Raw genomic sequence first — 24,300 nt, 5'->3', positions numbered from 1 at the left:
CACAAATGGTAGCAATAACCCCATCACAGTGACTTTGACACTAAGTTCATTCTCCATGACCTTAAAATGAACTATATGGTGACACAGAACTTTGAGCTACATTATTGTATGAATTATTCCATACACATGCAGCTTTTGACATTTTGTTATTGATCACCAGTACTCACAAACACCGGACAGGAGCTGTAAACACTGGAAGTGAATTGAATTTATTCGGTCCTGCTTTCCTGCTCTGTCTGGGTGCATTATACAGACTACATTTGTTTCAGAACAAACTGTTGAAAATGGACAAGTCAAGAAAATACAATTAAAATAAGTACTGAACTGGAAACACAGCTGGTTTGGCTGGTTCCTGCTGTGTAGCAGGTCTGGGGTTTGAACCCTGCTTGGGGTCCCGGGTCTGTCCCCTCCCCCTATGGCCTTGCACACTCCGTTGTCGGTTTAGGCTCCGGCTTGCTGTGACCCTGCTCAAAACAAGCGGTTGTTGACAATGGATTGACTGGGAAATATTTTGGAAACACACACACACACACACACACACACACACACATACATTTTCGGAACCGCTTGTCCCTTACGGGGTCACGGGGAACCGGAGCCTACCCGGCAACACAGGGCGTAAGGCCGGAGGGGGAGGGGACACACCCAGGACGGGACGCCAGTCCGTCGCAAGGCACCCCAAGCGGGACTCGAACCCTAGACCCACCGGACAGCAGGACTGCGCCACCACACCCCCTATTTTGGGAACATTCTTTGAAAATTTGCAACTTGTAGTGTGAGGACCCCATGTACTCTGCATGAAACATTTTAATTTGTCTAGATTTACAATAGACATTTTTATCTGGAGACAAGGGTTTACTGAAACTAATAGAGCAAGTGTGTTTTTGGCTTGTGAATAGAGGTATGATACAAAAAATAATAGAAGCAAGGATAAAAACAAAAAAGCTTCAGTTCCATTGAACAAAAAAAAAACAGTTTTTGTTTGACTTTGATAAGCTGTCATAGTTTATGTATTATTTATGTATCATCCATGTTGTTGACTGGGACATAGAAAGTGTTTAACGGTGTTTTCTTCCTTTTGCTTCGGGGTATAATTATTTTCAGGAGAAACAGAGCTTCTCTGAATGAAGTCTGTAGCTTGCTCTTGTACCGATATGTTGGTGGAAAGATCTAGGTAATGTCTAACCTTGCTAATTTTAGCCACCTGAAACTAATTGGGTCCCATTGGGTTAATTGCAGTAACAGTTAAAAAGCAACATAGAAAAATTTGTGCATCAGCTGGAGTTTTCTTTAAATTAAAAAAAGTGTGAATTTGTAAAATTATTAAAATGTGTATTTTCTTACTGAGATCTTTTCTTGTTAATGCAGGTTTTTTGTATTAAAGGTACCTTTTGATTGGCTCTCTTGGGGTTCCTAACAAGGCTGTATACATTTCAGTGTTTGTACCACAGCACATTTTATTTTCTCTTTGGGTCACACACACCCACACACATACACATGTACGCAAGCAAGCTCTCACATACACCTAAGCTTAGTTGTGTGGGTGTAGAGGCAAATCTTCATGTCACTACTGCACCTTTTGTTCCACATAAGCAACTGTTATAATTGTTTCAGTCTAAACACGTACCTAACAGTGAGGACTGCCCAGCAGCTCCAGAGAATTGCCTTGCAGAATAACCCTTGGGTGTGTATTCCAAACACATACACAAATACGCCAGATAATATATCACAGAACTACATGCTATCCAAAGACCCCATCAGGCAAATGAGAGTAAGATATTATAGACCCATGCTGAAAGTGGCCCAAGGCAGGCTCAGTTCAAGTGGTCTATGGAATAGAATTTAGGTTCAAACATTTCATTGGCAGTTTTGTCATTTCAGGCCTGAATAGGGAAAAAAAAAAAACACTCAAAAATACAAAATTTCTGCTTGGGCATTGTTCCAGTGGCAGTGTCCCTCTTTTTGTTCTATTTGTCTTTATTCTGCAATGTAATTTAAAAAGTAGGAAAAACGTAATGATGAACAGCTGAGTTGTTCACTTTGTTCACAATGAAGTTTGGTCTTCCTATGCAAATAAGGGCAATGTGATATGCCATTGGCAGTGTTATTTAAGACAATCAACACCTGAGATTTTTATAACCAAATTGCTGTGCATGTGTCTCTACCATATCATATTATTATGTTAAACATTTATCACTCATAAAGTTATTTATTATGCAAAGTGATTACATTACAAATCCCAGGTCAAGAGTATGTGGCAGATACACTTTTTAACTTAAGGGATGCTGGATAATGTTTGTACTATTTGAAATGTATTTTTAAGATACAGGCTATTTAGGATTATTAATTTCAGAGAAGGGTTTTATTTGCACAGGTTTCAGTCTCAGTCTCATTTTGTAAACTGCCTCAGTACACCCACCCTCCATAAAACATTTTGTACACTGTGAGATTTGAAAGTAAATTGGAATTACAAATTTCATTGAAAGTGCCTCGCTAAGTATACAGAAACAGAAAACAAAACAAAAAAAAAAAAATGGCATCATAATCGAAGACCAAAAGAGATCTCAGGATGCAACACTGTCTTTTTATGGGACGGACAACAACTGTCTATAGGCAATGAAAGGTGGAATAAAGACTGTATTTTATCGCGATGCTTGTTCCTGTGCATTCGGCCACTGCCTGCACAAAAACTGCAAAAGCAGGTGGATTCATTTTCCAGTATTTTCTTCTAACTGGTTCTGAATATTCAAGAATGCAGACTCTGTGCTGGAGAGGGAAGTCTGGTCTTATAGCGGATTGTGCACTTGGAATGCAAAAATAAAATACACACACACACACATATACACACAGAGTCTGAAACCGCTTGTCCCGAGTGGGGTTGTGGTAAACCGGAGCCTAATACGGCGCAAGGCTGGAGGCGGAGGGGACAAACCCAGGACGGGACGCCAGTCCACTGCAAGGCATGCCAAGCAGGACTCAAATCCCAGACCCACCGGAGAGCAGGACCCGGCCAAGCCCACTGCGCTCCCCAATACCAAAAAACACACACACACACACACACACACACACACACACTTTCAGAACCGCTTGTCCCTTACGGGGTCACGGGGAACCGGAGCCTACCCGGCAACACAGGGCGCAAGGCCAGAGGGGGAAGGGGACACACCCAGGACGGGACACCAGTCCGCCGCAAGGCACCCCAAGCAGGACTTGAACCCCAGACCCACTGGAGAGCAGGACTGCGGTCCAACCCACTGCGCCACCGCACCCCCTCAATACCAAAACATATACTCTTAAAAATATAGAAGGATGCATGTGTCCAGGACTGCACCGTTCTAATTATAATATTATGCAATTTAAAGTAATTTTTAAAAAAAAATGTGTGGAAGTCTTCATTTGTCTCTAGAGAAGAGTTCTATAGGTAAGTTATGTGCCATTATTGGACCTTTCCAATTCCACAAATGAATGTGAATGAGAATGAGCTTTACTGGTCACATGTGTTCACACACACAAGGAATTTGCTGTGATTCTTGTTGCTTCCTGTATTTACAGGCAACAAACAGCTGACAGAGATTTACAGACTAAATAAATAATATTGTACTGAACCAGCTGGTGCAGTTCAAGCCTGAGATCATCCTCTGCTGTGCACTTAGTTAAAAGGACATAACCTGGTCAGCAGTTATTTACAGGACCTGACAACAATGTACTGAATATGATCTCAGTTTTGCTACTGTGAATGGTGTAATTCAAATAATGGTATTCCAAACCGAACCTGAGGACTCACTCTTCATATTTAATTGTTAGACAACTAATTTAATTGAAAACATTACAAAAGATGATTTAAATGTCTCATTTAAAAGTAACAATATAGTATTCATTAGGCTAAACTTATTAGAGTACAGCATACCTAATCACTGTTGTCTTAACAATTAACAAACTGAAGCACTGATTGATCCAAATGAGATTAAAAAAGTAATTCACAAAGTTTTGCTTGAGGTAATGATCATCTTGCATGAATTAAATAAACACAGTATCAGTTAAATATAAATGAGACATTTGTTGTGAATAAATCTCTAACATTCCTCTAGACTAAAACAAACGGGTTCACATGACAGAATATTATGTTGAAATATGTTACTAATCCCTACAGCTCAACTTGATTTTAGAATTAAGCAGTTAATTCGACCAACAGGTAAATCGTGACAGATCAGGAGCTCTGATGTAATAAAGACATAGTGGTTTGGAAATACCAGGCATAGAAACTATGATATCAGAGAAAAGACCCCAAATAATGCTGCTGCATTACAGGTGCCTCCTAAAATTTAACATAAACTAGTAAAAGTACAGTGCTTAGCAAAATGAATTTGACTTTGATGTGCAGCATTTCATTTTTATTATCATGAGTTCTTACCTTCAGAGTGATGGGACAGTGTGAGCAGGCTGACACAGGAGGCGCCGATTCCAGATCCGAAGACAGTAATACGATTAGAATCTCCTCCAAAGTATCCAATGTTCTCACTGATCCAGCGTAGTGCCTGGATCTGGTCCAAAAGCCCATAATTTCCTTTAGCTGCCTGATCACCGGTGCTGAGAAACCCTGAAATATATTTGAAGCACTATGAAATAGCATAATGAAACCCAAGAAATTAAGAATTATCAAGGTTTAATAAACTTTTTACAAATGGTACATTTCTGTTGGTCAGTTGATAGGACTTGCAACTTTCCCATTATAATTGAGAAATTCTCACAGAAGCCGTTCAAGACGATAACAGTAGGTCTGCTCTCTAATTCAAGGTAAACCAATCGTGCAACTTGCCAGTGTCTTGTGTAGTTTATAGCTTTTCATATTTCATTCTAAGTTACTCTATGTGTAAGGGTACACAAAAGGTTTGGCTAGTATTCCGAGGGAGACCACAATAAGAGTAGAAGCGGACAGCAAGACACTCTTACATGGGGAATTTTTTCATAGCAATGCCTATGGTCCAACTGTATTTTCGAATACAGATGACTGCTGACGAACCTACCTACTGTATGGGAATAAACTAGACTTTCAAAGTAGACAGATGAACAACCTATTACAGCATTGCCACCTTTTACTTTTGGAATGAGAAATTTAGGAAAGTTCGGTTCCTCATGCTGTCATCTCACATGCACATAAACCTTCACTGAAATCATGTTGGAGGATAACATGTCAGAAAATATTAAATTCTTCTCCTGTACACAAGTTTACAACTGTGTACTGCTGGATCTACAAATGGGCATGCTTAGTTAAAATTACAAAAATTTTTGACAAAATCTCAGGACATTCTAAACAGTTATTTTGCTCTTGATAGAATTCCAGCAAGGACATAACGAAAATATTAGCAATGGTAGTCAGTGGTGTTACACACAAATACTGCGGGGGGTGGTCTGAACCATGGGGGAGGATATCCCTGCACTTTTTTATGAGTGTGTGGTTGAGAATGTAAAAGACCGAGCAATAACTGTGGAAGTAAAAACTACAGCTGTGAACATGGATTTGTTTTTCCTCAAGTTGAAGTTTTAATGGAGTTGAAAAGTATTATTGATTTTTGTATAAAACAATTAAATTTAAAATGGTTGAATATGAATTTCTGTTTATAAACAAACAAATAAAGTACATTGTAAAACGTAGCTTGGCCGCTCCCTGCCGAGACTATCAGCCACAACCGGAATGGACTCGCTGGGAGGAAACAAGCACTGGATGTGGCCAATTTTGAGTAACAAGAAATTTAAAAAGACATGAAGTCAGGTTTCCCTTTTAACTTATATTTCTTTGTCTTCTGGACTGAGGCTAGAACACAGGTTGTGAGCGAAAGTTTGACCTTTTGGATTGTTTTTAATTGAGGGAATTCAAGAGAATTTGAGAGCTTTATGTTAAAGGTCTGATTTTAGTTGTGTTTATGGCTTGTGCTCTTTTACAGCAATCTCAGTCGTCATTTATTCACCAAGGAAGAGTTATTTGAATTTCATTGTTTGGTTGCCGTTACTAAATAATTATGGGGAAAGAAAATTGGCAAAAATTCAGCCACTACAGTTCCCTAGCTGGTCACTTTATGAACCTGACATGCTCTGGCATGTTCCAATGTGCTTTTGCAATATACTTCATCTGAATTGTTTTTCACAAGAAGAATATCTCTATTATAAGCTTTCTCAATATACTTATTACAAAAACAATAATGGAAGTATTTTGCTGTATCAATTTGCTGTTACATTCTCTGCCTTTATTTCTGCTTCAATGGTAACTTCATGTATTTGAGTACTGTTTGGGGAGTCTGTTAAGGTAGCTTAATTGGTTAATTTACAATCATAAGATAAGCACCATTAGCAAATAAATAAGAGCATTTATACACAGAGGATACGTCATTGAAACCAATAAGTGTGAACTAGAAGTTTTCAATTCTTTTTGAAGGACTTAGTATGTGCAATAATAAACCTTCTTCTGACCAGTTGTTATTGACAGCTTTATTTGAGAGTGCAGTGCAAAGATGAGGCTTAGTGGAAGCAGAATGACATAAAAATAGAGTAATTTATTTTCACAGTAGAAAAAGGTATCAAAAATACAATAACTGTAGAAAAAATAAAAAAAGATAACTGAAAACAGAAACATAAAACAGAAAAAAAGGTCTAAGCCAGACAGCCCAAGAATTCTACCTCTCTTTCTCTCTCAAAAAAGTTACAAAAAATTACATAAATCTCAACCCACCAAAACTGACTTAAATGAATCAGAAATAAATTACGTCTGTAAATTAAAATGAGAAATATTTATTTCTCATATATCCTGCTTCCACAGTCATTACTTGGGGCCCACGGATCTCAAATATATCTATATAACTTACTGCACATTACCATGTGAAGCATTTAAAATTCATCAAATCTTACTAATTCCAGTAATTAAATTATGATTATACTTTTTCAGTGGACAGTGAAGTACATAATGCAGATACACAGAGTGAAATGTTGACAATTGTTATCTGCATCCAGGAGAAAATCTCTTAAATGAGAAAATAATGGCTAAAAGATAAAATTATTATTATCTGTTCAGAGGAAGATGACTGTGCTTTTAAACTCGGCGTCAAAAGTGGATAAAATAGTGGTGGTGTGGCATGCACTGACAGGACCTAGGCTGATGTCAGTGTCCAAAGACAGGAATCAAGCTGACACAGAAGGCCAGAAGCACTGAAGATGGGTTTGATGGCACTGGCTTAGGGTTATAGCACATGTCTTTTTTTGGACTTTGCAGGAAGAGGAAAAACAAGCAAACTCTCGAGCAGGCATGGAAAAAAATGGGGGCACAGGATTCTGTTAATTTCCCATCAGAGTGAATGGAAAGTTCTGTGATGTGTTTTGGACAGGAGACAGACGTGCCATATAAAGGTCCGGTGTTTGGGCATCATGATTCACCAGCTCATCCCAGAGAGGGAGCTATTCCCTCAGCGTGTTATCATTTGCTGCTTTCAATGCCTCTGTTCTGAGAAACAGACTGAGAATGAAAAGGGATGAAAGCCGTGCAAGATGCTAAATAACGGCTATTACTAGGCACATCACAGCTCACTTTTCCATCTGTTCCTTGCTGGTAAAATACATTTTTTTTGGAAATGTAAGGACATCAGATAAACTTCTCCTCTCCTGTCATTTACCATCCAGTAACCTAAACTCAGGATAATAAATTGAATGTTGAGGCTTTAGTAAGCTGAGGTGTAATGCAAAATATTTTGCTCTACATTAGGGCCACAGTTATTCTATATAACTCCACAAGCTCAATCAGAAACTATTTTTACAGTTTTTTTTTTTTTTTCCCCAGAAATATGTTCGTTGTTGAAAAATATGACCCAAAATACGTACACACAGTGGCTGAAACCACTTGTCCTGAGCGGGGTGGCGGCAATCCAGAGCCTAACCTGGCAACACAGGGTGTAGGGCTGGAGGAGGAGGGGACACAGTGCCAGTCCATCACAAGGCACCCTAAGCAGGACTCGAACCCCAGAACCACCAGAGAGCAGTACCCGGCCAAGTCCGGGTTGACAGCAATAATGCTGTCAAAATATACAACTGTGGACAAACATTATAGATGCATTGTAGACAGATGCAAATGAATGTTACATTTTCCACTTATTCGTGTTCCGCATGTTATGAGTTTGTTTTTCTTTTATAATGCAATTTCACATTTCTGTTTGTTCTTTTGTAACATATGTTGTTTTTTTCTGTATACTGGTTCTGGCTCTGTTGTTGCCCAGGTCTGTAAATTAAAGAATAATATAAATGAAGATTCATATAGAGATGTAATTTGGAAAGTTAGCAAAGTTAGAAACATTCTAACTCAATACACTGGTGGAAACATTACTTTTATAGGTGAGACAAAGCAACTGAAGGATGCAGCTGCTAAGATTTGGCAAATATTGTTCTGACAGTCCAGCCTGCCCTGGTTCTCCTACATTTGAGTGATGTCTTCTCCCAGGTGCTGCTTTCTGATCCCAGGTTTTATTTGGGGTTTACGTAGTGTGTGAATGACACAGAGAGAGTGTGTTTCACTGATGTATGGATGAGTGACCCATTGTAAGTAGTGTATCTAGCAGTGTAAGTCACCTTGGTGAATAAGGTGTGTGGGCTGATACTACATGGAGATACTACATAGTATCCATTGTAAGTCACTTTGGAGAAAAGTGTCTGCTAAGTGAATAAATGTAAATGTAAATGTACATCTGAACTCATTGCTGGTCACTTCAGAACAATACTTCGTCTTGAACCATTTCTGGTGGGGCATTTTACATTATTGTTGCACTGGAAGACCCATGACCTTCGACGGAGGCCCAGCTTTCTGACACTATGTGGTGTTCTTGCATTGGAGTACCATTAGTTGGCGTTCGGGGTTTTGAGATGCGATGACAGAGAGATAGGAGAAGAGAAGAAGAAGAGTGACAGAGTGTCTGCATGTGGTGATGTTCACTTGGTGTTGTTCCTGTGTTTGTTCGTTACCTTCATTAAAATCTTTGAAGAATAATTCTCCTGCTTCCCTTGCCTACTGTAGACACAGCACACTAGGTATGGTGTTGTGCTCCAAAATGCCTTGGTATGTTCCTGATTTCATGATGCCATACAAACATTCAAGGCATCCACTGCCAGAGGCAGCAGAATAACTCCAAAAGACCACTGAACATCCTCCATGTTTCCCTGTAGTAAAGGTTTTGTTTTCTGTAAGAATACAGATAACGTGCATTACCAAAAAGCTCGAGTTTGATATCATCCACAGGACATTCTATCAGAAGGATTTTGGCATGCTGAAGTGTGTTTTGGCACAAATGTAGTCGGGTTTTCTTATGCCTCTCTGAGGAGTAAGGCCCTCTTGCGTCTCCTACCATAAAATTCATTTCAGTGAGTTGGCAGCAAGTGGTGTGAGTTGAAACTGTCGTGTCTTGAGTCTGAAGGTCAGCTTGAATCCATGTGGCAGTTGATCACAGTGCTTTCTCCTTCATTCAAACAATCTCTTCCTGCGATCTTTGATCAAGTTTTCTCTTTCAGCTATATCCAAGGATGTTGGCTATAGTGCCATGGGCCTTAAACTTCTTGATACCATTGCATACAGTGGAAACAATAACATCAAGATCTATGGAGATGTTTGGCTTGTAGCCATGACATTGTCCATGCTTGGCCATAATCTTGTCTGACCTCAGACAATTCTTTTGTGTTCTTTCTTCTCTCCACTATCATTGCCACAAAACACATTAATGAGTCCCTGTCTCTATTCAAACTGGTTGAATGAGTGATTTTCATATTGAAGGCACCTGCAACTCACGACAGGTCAGTTAAATCCCAAAGTAAAAGAGAATCACTCGTTTGACATTAGTCATTTTAATGACTTGTAGAAGTTGCTAATAAAACTGTCCGGCCATTTCCTTTGGAAAAAAGCAAAAAATGTGCTATATTATTCACAATGGGAGAACAAGTGAGACTTCATTCTGAAGGTAGTACATAAACAGTAAAATTACACAACTGTTTGCATGGAACGTTGAGATTTATTAAGCGTATGAGATCAGTAAGAACACATGAGCATGTGACTCCCTGCATACACTTGTCTCGATGTCTAACTCTGCATTTGCTGATCATTACAATCGCTCGATTCATGTGTATATTGGCCAGAAAGGATGGTGCAAAGCTGCAGATCTGGAAGCTGCAGATCTGCTGGAGGTGAACATAGCTTTGATGGTGTCTACAATCCCATTTTTTTCAACTGCTCTCCGCTCTGACAATTTTTTCTGATGGAAGTCATGTAAACTGACAGCTCTGTACCCAAGGAGTGAATCCAAAAGCACAAAAAGTATCCAGTGTATTTGTCAGACACCCCAGATGACTCAGCAGAGCTTATTAATTTAAATACATATTCTGGAATCCCAAATTCAACACATTAAACCAATTTTTTTGGACATGATTAATTTTTTTTTTCAGAGCATGACTAAATTCTCAGTCCCCTGCTCTCAAACTTGGACAGATATTTTCTTGCAGACTGAATGACATAACTGCTGTAACACGATTGCTGTCCCACTCAAGCCTTATTTGTCACCTAATAATGTATTGGGCATTCAGCACAATGTTATCACTGGAAAATAAATATTGGGAGAATAAGTCACCCTCTTTTAAGAATGTATTAGGATGCCCAGGAAGTTTCTTGCACACTGAGAACCATGGTCATATATCACAGGGTAGAAAGTGTATCCTTAACACCCTGCCAAGATAGATGGGGTGTAAGTGCAGTAATGTCAACCTGATGAATGGCACAGCAATGCCAGGCCAGACTCACATATCGTTTCTCATTTCAGTTAATTGTCCGGCATGGGTACAAGCATCCCGATTTACAACAGGTTCAGTGCACTGATATCTAAATTCCATTGTGCTCTTACAAAACCAACATGTTGCCTGGAGCTTGCGTGACAGATAGAAGACACTTGTCCTTTGATCTGACCACACATATTCTCCCACATTTATGAGTTCTTTCAGACGTTCTTTATAATTCATGTTTTTCTGTTTTATTTAATCAAGCACTGTGAAGAAAAGACCCCGACACTGGCCAACACATAACAGCAGTGCTACCTCCTGTGCCGTCATGCCACTGAAGACACAAGTAATTCACTAAGCAGGAGTTCATATATTAATTATATATAATTATTCACTTGCAAAATTTATTAATATATTACAGTCCTGCCTTGAAAATCAATTAAACAGAACCCTCCTCCGTGTCTACTGGTGCCCCTTTTGATTCACTCCGTGCTTGTGCAATTAAAGTTTTATACCAGTATTGTTGCACTGCATTATAGAACAAGTAGTTAAAATTTTTAAAAGTAAATTCCCTTGAGCATTACCAATACATTTTAGGCACTTCACTCAAAGGTTCCTTTTTCAGAGTGCTAGAGCTGAAGCCAGTGATACAAGCATCTCTAATGCTGTATCTCTACATTTAAGATTCATAAGGGGCAGCAGGTAGCAGGGTGGCTGGAGCTGCCAGCGGGAACCCCACTTCTGGCTGTAGTAACCTTGCTCAAAGTACATACCCTACTAGACACATGAGTCAACAACATATTTGTGGAGGGAGCATCTGGTATACATCATAGCAATGAAATACATTTTCTTCCCACATATGTAAGGGTACAACACAGAAAACCCAACTTTTCGTGAACAATGAACCAAACCACAAAGCCAAAGCCACGCTGGAGTGCCTTAACAACGAAACTGAATGTTTCACTTGCGCTGTCCTCGATTAGACCTGATGAAATTGCAGGGTAAGGTTCAATAAAGGCAGTAAACACATGATCAAAATTTTCTTTTGTTTCTAAAATTCCATTTATGTTAAATTTCTGTACTGTATTTCTAACCAGAAGTGTTACAGGCAGACTTCACTGCACCAGTGTACAATGTATGTCACTGTGTCAGGATTAATTCCCTTGGAATATTTTCAGATGTAGCAGGCACAATCAGACAGCCTGTCTTTTAAGCCTTGGCGCTTGACTGTCATTCTGTGTTATTACAAAAAGCGTACAAATAGTTCGCGAAAGGTAATACGTGTACAATGTATTTTGACCGAAGGTATTAATTCCTGAAACCACAGCTCTTGTACAAAAATGTAATTAAACAAAACCACAGCCCCTTTAAGTGTGTGCTGGCTAAGCACATAGAAACGGGTCACTGTCAAGAGAATTTGCCACCACACTCTTCGGTGACCCATGTCCTGATCGAGCTCTCCAGTTCACTCGGCTGAGATGATTGCAACAGCAATGTAGCGTAAAAATGTGCTCTCCAAGGGCACCGTGTCTTTATGAAATGCCAAGTAATCCTATCAGCATGGAGAACAGGTCAGACATGCAATGGGATGAACAATAGAATTTGTATACTTTTTTCTTCTCAACTTGAATCACTACCGCAGTGCACTGAGCCTCCCAGCTACAAGTGTGCCGAAGCTTCAGGAAATCATGAACTGCTTACAGTAATCCCATTTACATGGTTAAGAATAATACAAAATTCCCTTAGAAACCATTGGCATTTTTTAACATATATATCCTAAAAGCTCAAAGTGGACCATTTCGGAACTAGATTCATAGCAGTTTAGTGCCGAACTCCTTTACATTACAATGAATGACACACCAGACAACACACAAAGAATTTAACGGCCCGAGGACAGTAACAACAGCTTAACGTTCTATATGTATTTTAGGTTTATTGTAATAATCATCTGAAGTTGACATCCGAAAGTTATAATAGTGACTTGAAGAGGAATGATATAATAGTCCTAAAGTTTGTGTACTGTATGTCCTTGTACTGTCAAGCACTGAAATGAAAGAAGCCTGTGTAAGCCACGAAGAGCTGGCTTCTGCATGCACTACAGATTTAAGCCCTGTCAAGATTAAATTCTGGTAGCAATAACTGGAAGAGCAACCGGATACAAACGATGTAGAGAGTGAGTCCTGTCTGCTGGCCTCCCGGTCTGTGTTTATGGCAAGGACTTTCAGAACTGCTTTCAGCGTTTTGGAAATATTCCAAATGCCTCCTAGGCAGGTCTCAGAAGAGATGCTGGGCCAAGGTTGTATCCTGACAGAATTTCTAGATTATAGCCCACGACTGCTACAAAAATTTTCCACACAAGCCTCTCACGATGCCCCTTTTTATCCTCGAGTGACGAAAAGTCAGAAAGTCAGAAAAGTTCAGAAAAGGTGCATAAGCAAATGCTATGAATAACCCAACGTAATTTAAACAGATTCAGGTGCATGAGGTAAAATTAGTATTTTTCGCGGTTACTGCAATGCGCTAAAAGAATTAAGCATGGAGACATTTTTTCAAGCATGTGACTGAGTAGGAAGAAGGAAAAGAAATACCAATGGGCCTCAATTAATATCTACGGTATACAGTATGAAGTATTGCCACCCTGGAGCAGACAAGGTGTGCAAATATACTCCTAAATTTTCATTTGTCTTTAAATAAAAAATGAAATGAACCAAACACCTGCATTCATGCTTAAAAGAAAGCAATTGTCAAAAATTGCCAGAATGCAATTTATTTAATGGGAACAGCACAGCGTGCCTTCACTCATCTCCCTGGGATATCGGACTCCTTTAAAAATGACCCATCGCATCAGCCCCCAATCCCCTACTCTCATTCCACCACATTCAGCTGCACTTTAACACAAATTCAAAACCCTGCTCACAACACTATTTGTGTTATTTTAAAAGAGGAAAAGTTATTACTAAGTATATGTGTAATAGACTGTATAGTCTTCCCTTCAGTTTCAGTAAACTCAAAAATTGAATTGCAATGAGGCAAAACAATATTCTAGCACCTTAACACTGGCAGACAGTGCTGCAAATGACACCGAACATCCAGTCAATTTTCTTATTTTCCAAAACATTTTTTTCTTTTTTTGAAGTTTTATTGTCCTCATCATTCCTCTGCGATGTTCTAATATCACACTAAATGTCAAATTGCGCAGAGCAGCCATCCCAGATGTGTCTGGTAATAATTCATCCCGGATATCAGCTTGTTTGAAAGAGGTACAGTAGGCTGTGCTTCAACTTTTTTACTTTTAGCTGTTAGGAGTTATACAGTACTCTAAGTTGTAGATCTTTATTTCCAGCATTATTCTGCACATAAAATTTTGTGAAATTTATTTCCATTTTTGCCATTTAATGCTATTCATAGTAGGTTTTTTCCTATTTTAAATAGAGAGCTTAACGGAGGGAGTTAGAGAGGGAAAGCTTGAGGTGGTTGTGGGGGAGGAATAGAAAAGATATTGTTCACACCCTGTATGGGGGGAGAGGAAGCATATAGGCGATAACCTAAATTTATATTTGGGCCTATATGGTTCTTTTATGGGTATGAATGTGGATGACAGCAAAGAGTATGGTTAAAGGGGTTTCTCTGTCCAATGCATTTTGTTCTTTTCTAACACACAGTCAGAAGAATCTCATGTTTTCATTCATATTACATCTAAGCATGGATGTGGGGTTTATTCTGTGACTGTAGAGGACAAAACAAACCACTGCTCCACCTCCACAAAATTTTACTGTATTATGTAGCTGAAGCTATATTTCATTCTGCCTCTTAATATTCTTCTGCTGAAGGATTTTTCATTTTAAAAAAAAGGTATAATATTGATAACTGCAGATGTCCTATTTTAACATCTTTCTAGATATTCTAGCAGGCAGTAATACAGTTGTGCAACACCTTTTATCAAATTTCAATAAAGAATAACAAATAACATTTCACACACATTTTCAGAACCGCTTGTCCCATACGGGGTCACGGGGAACCGGAGCCTACCCGGTAACACAGGGCGTAAGGCCGGAGGGGGAAGGGGACACACCCAGGACGGGACGCCAGTCCATCGCAAGGCACCCCAAGCCGGGCTCGAACCCCAGACCCACCAGAGAGCAGGACTGCGGCCCAACCCACTGCGCCACTGCGCCACCGCGCCCCCCTCAGAATAACAAATAATTAATTAATAAAAATGTTATGTCTTAGTATATAATGTACTTCCCATGAGCCAAAGTGACAAACTCTGATGTATTCAGAGATACATTATAATGGACAGAATTACTTCACTAGTTAACAATAATTATCATAACACAACATAACAACACAAGATTTCCCTTCATTAAGTAACCTGTGATACAGAATAGCTGCATACTTTTGCTTGCTCAGCTCTTTGCAAGATGTTATGTATCGTACACTTAACAAACACCTCCAAACAAAACATACATAGTAGAAATGGCTACTGTTGGGGAACTGGCATGGTGTGACACAGTGGCACAACGTGTAGCGCTGCTGTCTCACAGCACCTGAGTGGTACGAGAGAACGTGGATTCAATCTGTGCAGAGTTTGTATGTTCTCCCTGTTTCTGCGTAGGTTTCCTCTGGGTGCTCTGGTTTCTTCCCACAGTCCAAAGACATGCTGTTCAGGTTTCCCCATAGTATGTAAGTGACACAGAGAGAGTGTGCTCCACTGATGTATGGATGAGTGACCCAGTGTAAGTAGTGTATCTAGCAGTGTAAGTCACCACGGTGAATAAGGTGTGTGGGCTGATAACACTACACAGAGTTCATTGGAAGTCACTTTGGAGAAAAGTGTCTGCTAAATTAATAAATGTGAAATCTATCCATCACATTACACTTGGAAAATCTCATTCACAATGATTTTTTGGTGAAGAGGCTCAAATTTTAGGGTAATAAGGAGCAGTGGCATTTCTACGAAGTGTATAAAACAAAGAAAGCATAAAGCAGCGTCGTTTTCTTCATGATATTTTATATTTGTATTTTGCAATATTTAATGTTCTAAATCTATTCATAAGAAATATACTCTGCCCATAACTATATGTAAAATATTTTTAAATGTACTGGTTACAGTCTGATGTTAGTATCCATTGAAAGTCGCTTTGGAGAAAAGCATCTGCTAAGTGAATTAATGTAAACTGGAACACTATGGTTTTTCCAATAAGGGCAACTTTATTAAAGGACATAGCGGCAAGGAGGATAAATGATTAATGCATAAATTGTACTTTTCCTGAGATGTACTTCGCTTTGGACAAAAGCATCTGCTAAATGAATAAACGTAAATGTAAATGTAGCAATCTCATTGCTCCAGCAAGACTAATACACCACCTGCATAACATAGGACTGATGCTCACCCCACAACTAGTGCATGCGATACTGTTTATGGTTGGCAAATCCCCAACTATCTAAAACTAAACAACGATGTAAAACTGTCCTGATACAATATTACACATAATAAACAACACCAGAAATGACAAAAACTTATTTACACAACCATTTAACTAATTGGCACTACAGACATACTGTAGATCCTCTCTAATTCACAAATTAAAGCCGTCCAAGTATTTATAGCTCAGTTCTGGTTGGGCTCCTACATGGAGCCCCAGAGAACCGGAGGTTACAATAAGATACTCAAAGTTTGCTATTAATTCAAGTGTTATATGAAGGAAACCCAAATTTGGACCTCATAAAGACAAAATGTCTTGTCAGCTGAAATACAAATATGATATGAAGCTCCTCATAAAATCATTTTCTTCCAATCACAATAACATTTGTTTTAATGAGATAAAATAATTTATAATATTTAGTATGATAGTTGATCATGACCAGTCATGACTGAAACCAACAGCCACCTTAGTAATTTGTAAACTGACAGGCCAGCTCCCCTGAGCAACACTTTTGGTTGCTAATTAATTGGTTGTTAATGAGTAAGTAAATCAGTTTAATCAGCTTTCAGGGACCTGAAACGAAGGCTTACTGGAGGAGGGTAATTAATGATCTATCAGCATTGCCAGAATGCATCTATGCAATACATATTTTCAGAAATAAATTATCACCTTTTCAAGGTTTTGGCAGGTGGCAAACCACTGAAATCATTGAAAACAGCAGTCAGCTGGTAGATGCTCAAAAAGCAATTTATATTATTTAGTATGCCAAATGTTTAAATAAAGATGGGAAGGACACAGAAATATTTTGAAACAAAACCTTATTTATGAATAATGTTTTTTTTCATTAATATTACCTTACAAACTCACTGCAGTATCTCAGACTTTAGATGCACAATATGTATTATCTGTATCTTGCACATTTGTAATACATTATTGTCGTAGAAGACGCAATGAAGAAATATCACTTTAGCTTTTCCACGAGATGTTTCTCTTCAACAAAGGTTCTTATCTTTAGCTTGTTCCAGTTTATCCTTCATCATAGTTCTTTTGTGTGGCTTGTCCATTTACTCTATATACAGACTGATGCCGAGATTAAAATAGGGATGGCAAGCAGCCAAGCATATAGTGCAAGTGGTGTCAGCCTTAAGGCTACATTTAGATAATTCTGAGAGAAAACAGCCTCAATCCCTTTCTCAGCCTGCAAAGCATGACCGGAACAAGTTTACAAATGTTCAGGGACTTAGGGCTCCATCATTCTAACTTTTAAGAAACAACTCTTTTATGACAGTTCTGTCCTGATCCTTTCTGATAAAGGTTATAGTACTTTTTTTTTACTCCACATTTTATACTGAGGATGGTTCAGCCTACATCTTTCATCCTGTAAGCCTAATGATACGTATCTTTATAATTATTGTTAACAGATTCCAAATTACAGTACCGTGAAATAATTCCATGCAAACCAAAAGCTGTAAGAAAGTGTAAATATATTGATGTATTTGTCTGAAAGAGTTTTATGTAGCTTTACTTGCCATCTTTATTTAATTAAATTTAATCTCAGCCATATAATGGATTTTTCATACGTATATTGGGGGAGCAGTCCTGACTAAACCCAGCAAGCATTCCTGCTCCGTATCTTCTCTGTCCCCAGGTGTCCCTCACATCATTCTCACAGTTCTCAGACCAGCTGCCTATATGTCTATGCTAACTGTCCCATCAACTGGGAGCAGCTGGTTGTCAACCCCGTTAACCAGGGCCAAGCAGTAGAGAACTGATGACATGATAATCCTCATCCAATGCCATGGCTTCACCACCCACCAGGTCACAGTATGCTGCTGAAAAAGCTACCTTTTGTAATGATCAAGTCCATTATTTTAATACTTATTACCTTCATCTCTTGTAAAAAAAATATATATATATATATCTCAGTAGGACTGACTATGAGGCTTTCATCAGCATAGTTAGGTGTCACATTCAGCTTTAAAATGTAAATTCAGATTTTTTTCATGAGATAAAAATAGAATTAATGGATCAGACAAGAGAGAAGCAGAAAAAGTTGCAGATATGTCAAATTGCTGTACAAATAGGAATTCTGAAGCTATGAAGGATGAAGCACCCAAAAAACAGCATCAAGTGCTAAACAGCTAAGAATAGATTGTGTCTCTGTTGCGTCGATTAGTATTTGGAAAACACCTTCTTGTTGCATCTCTGCAGCAGTACACTTCTAGGTTCTCAGAATAGTTTTTGTCCCGCATGAAACCTTAAAAGCTTGACAGTCGAAACTGCAGATATTTCGTTGAAGTGTATGCACCATCCTCAGAATTGGGCACATTAAAAGCCAGTTACATAAAACAGTTCTCCAAAAATGACTCACACACTATCAATGACTGCTTGTACTGCGCAGGGTCACACTGATCCAGGGCCTATCCTGAAAGTTTAGGGCAGTAGGCTAGTCAGGGTAAAACCAAGCATGAGATGCTCATTGCATATAGACACACACATAATTATACAAAAATTCATACCCTACAGTCAATGTTCTAGAGGTTGTATTATAATTTTCAGTCCTAATACAGTGTAATGGTGGTCCAGAGCCTACTCTGGAGATGCAAACTTCATGCAAACTCCACACAGACTAAAGAAGGATCAAACATAAGATGAAGTGCACAGTCCAGCTCCTGTGAGGCACCAGTGCTACCCACTGTACACTATGGTGCCCCTGTGAACCAGATACTGTGGCAGCCTAATTAAAAACATGAAATGTAAAACGTATTTCTAAAATTCTATGAATAGAACAGAAGTGACAACCACTGTTTTGTAATCAATGATGCTGAAATCAGTTTGACTTACTGCAGTGCATGAGTATTTCTAAGCAAATGCATTGTTTCAAATGACAGTTTTGTGAATCATTTAATTATTACTCACTGCTAATTTCTTCCAAGTTATGAGTGAATCTATTTTTGTTAAAACTGTTCTACAGGAGAACAGAATAAACCCAATTAAAGCACATTTAAATTAGAAAGAAAAGTGTTTTACAGATGGCAGCTGGCATAAGACATGACACCGGGTTGTGCCACACTTGATGGGACAAGTTTAAAGGCTATCACTGACCCCATACCAATGGTACCTGATAATGGGAACATACTACCTCAGCTGAAGGAAAACTGAGAAAATGAAGGATAGGATACAATGCAGAGCTAGTTGGGGATTCACAAAACAGCCATTCTAGAACAATCAAACTACAAGAACTACAACTTCTAGAAAAAATAAAAACATTCTCTTCTGAGTCCAAGTGGGACAAGTTGGAGTTGCAATTGGTTCTGAGTTTGACCGTTGTAACCAAGATTCAACACAGTGACTTCAGCTGAGTGACTTTCCCAAACTATGTGTTTTTTGTTAACATTTCCTACTCCATTTTATGCTTGTTAACAGAATTATTTCCTTTATTTACGAATTTCTTGCTAATAGTGTAGGGTACAGAATTTGGCAGTTGGGTGTTTTTGTTCACGTATGTAGCATTGTCTCCCTTGTCTCATTGGCCACTAAACAAGACCAAAGTCAAAGTCAACTTTATTGACATTCCACCTATAGGTGAGTTACACATACAGGAGAATGAAATTTCATTTCTCTTTTGACCTCCTTGCCACGCAGAACATATACAGTAGTGTAGCGTGTTACAAACAGATGAGTGCAAATACAGGAAAGTGCAGTACACGTAATATATGCAGAGCATGGGCACTAGAGACAGTAAAACACTAGATACTAGAAACAGTAACATGAGCTATAGGAGCAGCAATAAAATAGAATAGGGAAACAGTGTGTGCCATGACAATCTGACAGTTTGAATAGTTTTTTTTGGGATAGTACCCCCAAGGAGCAGAGGATTCAGTCATTTGCCACCTATGCTAAATGTTTTATTTAACTATATGTTGACCAGATCTTTTCAGTTGTGGTTATGTACTTTTATATTGCCTGTAAATTGTTACTATTAGAAGTGATTACAATTAAAACATGTGAAGAATTTAACAATAGGGTAAATTCATTCCATGAACTCACCGTTGCTGTTATTAGGAATGAAATTGCTTTTATTTGCTATGGAAAAACTAATGGGGTAAGGGAAAGAATTTGCCCCCTTCCTGATTTACTCTATTATTGCAACATTTCCACAAATGTTTTCAGGTCTTCAGTCAAAATCTAAAATCAATCTTCCTTCTTTCTTTCTTTCTTTCTTTCTTTCTTTCTTTCTTTCTTTCTGTCTTTCTGTCTGTCTGTCTGTCTGTCTGTCTGTGTCAAGTTACCCAATGTTGGCTTTAGGTCCAGACTTTCACTAGGCCACTTGAAACCTTGAATTTAGTGTTAATACTTCCTTTAGTTTGAGTCAATATTTAAATGTTTGTACAGTTTATTTGTAAATGCTGGTATTCAATCTGATGTTTTAGTTGTGAGTTCAATTTACTAAAATCAATGCTGCGTTTGGTCGACACAGACAGTGCTATGGGAAGTTGGAAATTTACAGTGTTGCCTTTTTTTGGAAGAAGTACAGCCTCCTCATGTTTCTCAGAGTGAAGTACATAGTAGTCAGTGAATACAGTTGGGGATGTTAAAAGACCACATAACTAGGCAAAAATGCCACTTACTTAATAATATGACCACTGTATGAAAAAAAAAATATGTACTTTCATAAGTTGTGGTAGTGGTTTTTCACTGTACAGTACCCTGTTATTATGAGAGAATTGTGTAATTACTATGCTGAGCATTAGCAATGCCAAGCAAACTATAAAAGGTCTTTGATGTCTTCTGGATGGTATGAGAACCATATCACTTGTATTTTACATGGTGACCCAATTTCTGAAATTGGCTGCTTCTAACTATCATTCCACAAAGAGTTACATTGAAAACTTTCTTAACAATTGACAGAAACAAAAAAAAAAAAAAAATTGGTGCCATAATGATGACATTTATGGTTGTAGACAATCAACTCTTTGCCCATTCAGCTGACACTGCAGCTACAGTGATGCAATCCATCTGATAAGCTTATTTTTTAAAAAAGAAATACTACCTCTGCAAAAAATGAGAAATGAAAAAGAAATATATGAGTGAAATCATTGGAGTATTTCATTAAAATAAAAAGTCAATCTTTAACAAAGTGGTAGCCGAAACAGGGTGTTTGCCATTCCGTTATCTACATGATTAAAACAGCCCCTGAACTCTCCATTGAGATTATATTTCTGATTTTATATCTTCTGGCTACCCATGTAATAAAAAGACTGAATTTTATTCCCTCTCCTGTATATCCGCCCCCAGAGCAGAATCCTTTGCCTCCCACCTTCCTGGATGGAGGCTGTGGAGCTCAGCAGGTGGGCTCCCCCACATACAGGGTTGGCTGCCATCAGCTTCTCTGTAGAGTTCAGCAACCATTAATCTTCCCTTGAGACAGGCAGCAGGTCTACATACTGACCCAGTATAAATCTACTCTGGCAGTACATTTATACCTTGTTGTTCAATAACATTCCAGATGATCGACAAGCCCTTGACCTCTCAGCTACTCCAACTCTCACCTCCACCATCGGCAGTTAGCAGCTGGAATGTGCCACATGCTGGAATGTACTATAGCATGTTCACTTTTTAACTTCAAATATCATATATGTATCCTTTTTAACAAAGATCACCTAAAAGCAAAAAAAAAAAAAAAAAAATTGTCATGACAAAATACATTGCAGTGCAAGACCACTTGTTATATAGCATGCAAGCTAAAAAAAGGTATATATGAATAGTTTTATCTGCTTTCAAACTGCAACACAGTATCTATAATATAATAAAATCTAGGTTTTATTTAAATCATTAAATAATAAAAAAATAAATATTATAACTTACAACTTAAGTTTAACTTTATAATAATAATAATAATAACAACAACAACAATAATAATAATAATAATAATAATAATAATAATAATAATAATAATCTAACTTACAACTTAAGTTTAACTTATATTAACTTAACTTTAACTTAATATAACTTACAGTAGCTGGTGTCAGCTGTAATTTTATGGATTCTTGTATCTGAATCCATAGCATTGCTTTTCTTTTTCACCATCTCACCATCCAAAGACATGTTGCCCAGTAGAGTTTTAGGGACAACAATTTGCGACATCCCTCAAGCAGTGCTCCATGATGAAAGTTTCAGTTTGTATTTATGAAAGAATAAAGAAATACAGCGATGCAGTGAAGCTGTTCTAGTCAAAGTGTGAAAGAATCACTATTGCAAGCAAGTGGTATCTAAATTGTTTGCTGTTACATACTTAACTATACAGTATATATTACATAGTAACATGCACACATCATCTGAAACCACTTGCCCCATCTGGGGTTGCGGGGAGCCAGGGCCTGGACCGGTGGCGCTGGGGGAGGGGACACACCCAGGGTGGGATGCCAGCCCCTCACAGGGCACCCCAAACGGGACTCAAACACCAGACCCACCGGAGAGTAGGACCCGGTCCAACCCACTGTACCACTGTGCCCCTCCCCCCATAGTCACATATACAGTTATATATATATAAGTACAGATGGTCCCTGATTTATGATGGTTCAACAACCATTTTTATGAATTTACAATGGTGAGCTGGCCATAGATATTCAGTAGAAACCGTACTTCGAATTTTGAATTTTTACTTTTTTCCCGGGCAAGCAATATGCAGTGCGATACTCTCTTGTGATGCTGGTTAGTTGCAACGATTTGCATCTCACATTTTGTCACGCAGAAGTGTGCATTAGGTGTATTAAATGCATTTTCGAATTATGATATTTTCAACTTACAATAAGTTTTGTGGAATGTAACCCCATTGTAAATTGGGGACAATCTGTATATAAATATGCTATTCTTCTTCTTCTTATTCTTCTTCTTCTTCTTCTTCTTATTATTATTATTATTATTATTATTATTGTTATTACCATCATCAACAACAATAATGATAGTTTTCTGTTATAAGTTTCATGCTGAAATGGTGCATAAGCAAATGTTTACTAGATACATTTTCTGAAAAAATGTCACCATTTTCATGTGTTCTCAGTTACAGAGTTTAAACTGAGCATTTGGAAGAAACAAAATAAGCTTCTAAAAAAGCTATTTCATAAGCATATCTGCCACTTGACCTACAGGAAAGAATATTAAAGAAATTCCCAGCACATTTTTGAAATCAAAATAACTACAGTAACACTCTCAGTTTCCTGGATTTTCTGTGCCCCTTCACTGCTTCCTAAGGAATTCTTATTTATTTATAAATGAATTATTAATCACCAATAGTTAGAGTTCAGTTCTGTAGCAAATGTGGAAGAATAAGAAGACTGTTTCTTCAGTAACTGATACTGAGAAGCATCTTTGGTTTGCTGAGCAAAATTTACAGTGAATGAAATTTATAGCATTGGTGTAGTAAATAACAGTACTTCTTAAGTGTAATTAAAGGTATCTGCATACACATACAGTCAGTGTTGCCAACAGTTTTAACTGTGCAATATTGTATCAATGGTTTCAAGCATGATCCCTTATTGGATTATTTGTCAAGCTCTGTAAACCGTTGCATATATCACCTGCCCAAAACCAAAAATTTAATTTACACACATTTACATTTCTTTATTTAGCTGATGCTTTTATCCAAAGCGACTTATGATGTTAAGCTACTTACAGTTATTTACCCATTTTTACAGCTGGGTAATTTGTGGTTATAAAACACATGCAAAACTTTGCAAAAGTAAGACCAATGACCACAAGCTCTTTCATTTTACTTAATCAAAATGGCACACTAAAATTTTTCTCTCTGTGATATTTCATTGTAAAGCACTGAAAACAAAAATTAAATAATATTTTCAGAACATTAAAACAATGGTGTTTTAAGAAAAATTGATAATAACAAGATTAAGTACTATGAAAGAATGAGAGAATTGGTGAAGCTTCTCTATACTTTTGCAAGGCTCTGTGTCACCTAGTATACAAAAACCCAGCTTATCATAAAGCTACCACTGTAATTTTTCTGACATTTAGCACATATGTTAGTGCTGCTGCCATTGGACCCGATAGTTGCAGGTTCAAATCCAGC

The 24,300-nt window shown here is 38.1% G+C and overlaps 1 protein-coding gene across 2 annotated transcripts in view; it reads right to left on the bottom strand.

The window, feature by feature from the left end:
• The window catches only part of LOC108934200 (neuroligin-3-like), a 130,929-nt gene that overhangs the window by 37,730 nt on the left and 68,899 nt on the right, over window positions 1-24,300 (bottom strand). For both annotated transcript variants that reach the window (XM_018751753.2, XM_018751754.2), the window contains one exon: window positions 4,412-4,597. In XM_018751753.2, coding sequence (XP_018607269.1) covers window positions 4,412-4,597 — 186 coding nt within the window. The remainder of the gene's footprint in view (window positions 1-4,411; window positions 4,598-24,300) is intronic.

The sequence above is a fragment of the Scleropages formosus genome, chromosome 4 (genome assembly GCF_900964775.1).
Source record: "Scleropages formosus chromosome 4, fSclFor1.1, whole genome shotgun sequence".
Lineage (NCBI taxonomy): Eukaryota > Metazoa > Chordata > Actinopteri > Osteoglossiformes > Osteoglossidae > Scleropages > Scleropages formosus.
This window is presented reverse-complemented; position numbering and strand designations above follow the sequence as displayed.